This window comes from Numida meleagris, unplaced genomic scaffold (assembly GCF_002078875.1).
Source record: "Numida meleagris isolate 19003 breed g44 Domestic line unplaced genomic scaffold, NumMel1.0 unplaced_Scaffold355, whole genome shotgun sequence".
Classification (NCBI taxonomy): domain Eukaryota; kingdom Metazoa; phylum Chordata; class Aves; order Galliformes; family Numididae; genus Numida; species Numida meleagris.
In genome coordinates, this window is record NW_018364580.1 from 41,339 (window position 1) to 44,400 (window position 3,062).

A 3,062-nucleotide genomic window follows, 5' to 3' on the forward strand; every position below is an offset into this window, starting at 1 on the left:
GGGGAAAAAAGCAGTTTGATGGGGCAGGGCACCCGGTGGCAATGGGGAGGCGGCTCCCTTAGCGAGAGCTTTGTTGAGCTCTTCATGAGCGGCTGTGTTAACGAACGGACAGCACAAAATGGAGGATAGGTTGGGAAGACGTAGGGTTGGAAGGACGCTTTTGGGGATAAAACAGCGATTTTGGCTAAAAATGCGCGGCGGCAGCGGTGTCACTGAGGGGGTGACTCCCTTGGTGACAGCTTTGTTGAGCTGTTAACGAGCCGCCCTGTTAACGAACGGGCTTTGCGAAATGGAAGACACCAAATGGAGGACGTGAGGTTGGGAGCGTGTGGGGCTGGGAGAACGGTTCTGGTGACAAAACAGGATTCTGGGGGTAGAATATATTATGGCAGTGGGGAGCTGGCTCCCGCAGTGACAGCCTTGTTGAGCTCCTAATGAGCGGCTCCGTTAACGAAGGGACGGCACGAAACAGGACTTGGGGTTGGGAGGACGTAGGGTTTGGGGGATGCAGGGTTGGAAGGGCACTCTTGACAAAACCCCATATTTTGGGGGCAAAACGTGCTGCTATTCCCTTCACGGCTTTGTTGAGCTGCTAACGAGCGGCCCCATTAATGAGCGAACAGGCAATGCAAAACAGAGGGCACAAGATGGAGGACCCAGGGGTGGAAAGCCATCCCCACTGAGCCCGGCCGGCTGCTGGGGGGGGACGGGCGGTGGCACAGCCGAGGGGAGCGGGCGGCGTCACCCACGCGCGCCGTGTCCCCGTCCCGCAGTGCACGACCTGATCTTCTGGCGGGACGTGAGGAAGAGCGGCGCGGTGTTCGCCTCCAGCCTGCTGCTGCTGCTGTCGCTGGCCGCCTTCAGCGTGGTCAGCGTGGTGGCCTACCTGGTGCTGGCCCTGCTCTCCGTCACCATCAGCTTCCGCGTCTACAAGTCGGTCATCCAGGCCGTGCAGAAGTCCGAGGAGGGGCACCCCTTCAGGTGAGCTCCCGACGAGGGTCGGCTTGGGGTGGTGGCACCCGTGCCGTGGTAGCGGCACCCCTAGGGGTCGCGGTGCCACCTCTGGGGATGCTGGCACTCCCAAACTGACCCCGTGTGCCCTGCCCCTCGTCCCTGTGTGTCCCGCCCTCCCCAGGGCCTACCTGGAGCTCGATGTCACCCTGTCCCCCGAGGCCTTCCAGAGCCATGCCACTGCTGCCATGGCCCACGTCAACCACGCGCTGCGGCTGCTGGTCCGCCTCTTCCTTGTGGAGGACCTGGTGGACTCGCTGAAGGTGGGTGACCCGCCTAGTCCCCCGAGAGGTCCCCCAGGTGCCCTCGAACCTCACTGTCTCCAATCTGTCCCCAGCTGGCCGTGGCCATGTGGCTCATGACCTACGTGGGAGCTGTCTTCAACGGCATCACCCTCCTCATCCTTGGTAAGACCCCTCCCCAATTAACAAGCTGTACTTCATTAGGGGGCCGTGCCCCCCCAGGCAGGTGCTGACCCCACTTCTCGCCCCACAGCTGAGCTGCTGGCCTTCACCCTCCCACCTGTCTATGAGAAGAACAAGGTGAGACCCTGAAATGGGGAGAAATCCCCAAATTGGGGGTGAGACCCCAGAATGGGGGGAGGAGACCCCAGAATCTTTGGAGTGAGACCTCAAAATGGGGCTGGGGAGCAGCCAGGACCCTCCCACAAGTGGGAGCAGCATTGAGGACCCCTCTGACGCCTCCGTTTTGCCCCCCCCAGGTGCAGATTGACCACTACGTGGGCATCGCCCGTGAGCAGACCAAGTCCCTCATCGCAAAGTGAGTGTCTGTCCCTCCCGTGTCACCGTGTCCCCCCCCGAGTCACCATGTCCCCCCATCTCACCTCTCTCCTCTCCCCCCCAGGGTCCAAGCGAAGCTCCCGGGCCTGGCCAAGAAGAAGCCGGAATGAACCCAGAGCTAAGGTTGGGGGGGGGGATAAAATGTCGGGGTGCCCCCACCCCTCATTGTGCTCCCATTCCCACCCCACCCCCCCAGCCGTCCCAGGGCGGCATCTGTCTCCTCCACCTCAGCCTTGGACTTGGCCTCTGGGGGGGAAGGTCCAAACCCCCAAATCCCCCCCAGGGCTCTCCCCCCCTCCCCGCTCGTTCTTCCTCTTCCTCTCCCCCCCCAGTACTTTTTTTAATGTTTATGAAGTGAAATGTCTGTAACTGCTGTAAACCAGAGGGGGAATGGCCCCTCGTGTCCCCAAAATGGTTCTTCGTCTGCCCCCCCACCGCCGCTGTCACACCCCCCGTACACTGGGCACTGGGGGGTGCCCCCATCCCATAACTCCCCCCCAGAAATGGCGTTCCCCCCCTCCCCGTGGCGTGAGCCGGTCTCGGCAGGGGGGCTCAATAAATCACCGTGATGGATGGGAGCCTCCAGGCCTTTTGTTAGGGTGTCCCCTCCCCACATCCGCTGCTCCGTGGGGCCGCAGGGTTGGGTTTATTGAAGGAACTTGGCTTACAAAAAGGGGCATAAAAAATGAAAAATGGGGCTCATAAATAGGGGGGGGGGGGCTCGGGGGGGCCACAGGGGACATGCACAGGGGAGCGGTGACAGCGGGGGGGGACCCAGTGGGGATCTGTGACACCATTGTGGGGCCCAGTGGGGACTGGTGAGGCCATCAAGGAGACCCCTAAAGGGGTGGTGGCACAGGGGGGAGCGGGGTGACACCCCAGGGTGACACCACGAGGGACCCTTTGAGGACTGGTGACACCATGAGGTGTCTGTGACACCATGGGGACCCCTGCAGGGGCTGGTGACCCTTTAAGGGCTGGTGACACACTGGGGAGCGGTGCCGCTGTCAAGGGGACCAACAGGGGACTGGGGACGCTTGGAGGGGAGGATACAGGACGCACCCTCCCGTGTCCAGCTTGTCCGTTTGTCCTCCCCTCACCAGGGGTCGGGTGACACAGGGCTGGGGGGGGTCCTCAGAGAGGGAGCGTCCCCTATGTCCCCCACTGTGTCCCCGCAGCCCCTGCTGCTTCCGCTTCAGCCTCGGCCTCCTCCTCCTCTGTGGGGCTGGGGGCTGCCAATGGGGACAGACA

General features: G+C 62.5%; 1 protein-coding gene across 1 annotated transcript in view; it reads left to right on the forward strand.

Moving 5' to 3' along the window:
* Positions 1 to 2,384, forward strand: part of RTN3 (reticulon 3) — a 7,364-nt gene extending 4,980 nt beyond the window's left edge. Inside the window, exons 2-7 of the mRNA XM_021383195.1 lie at positions 774 to 981; positions 1,136 to 1,274; positions 1,349 to 1,418; positions 1,507 to 1,553; positions 1,733 to 1,791; positions 1,876 to 2,384. Of these exons, the coding sequence (XP_021238870.1) occupies positions 774 to 981; positions 1,136 to 1,274; positions 1,349 to 1,418; positions 1,507 to 1,553; positions 1,733 to 1,791; positions 1,876 to 1,921 (569 nt within the window). The 3' untranslated portion in view covers positions 1,922 to 2,384. The remainder of the gene's footprint in view (positions 1 to 773; positions 982 to 1,135; positions 1,275 to 1,348; positions 1,419 to 1,506; positions 1,554 to 1,732; positions 1,792 to 1,875) is intronic.
* Positions 2,385 to 3,062: the final 678 nt, after the last annotated feature.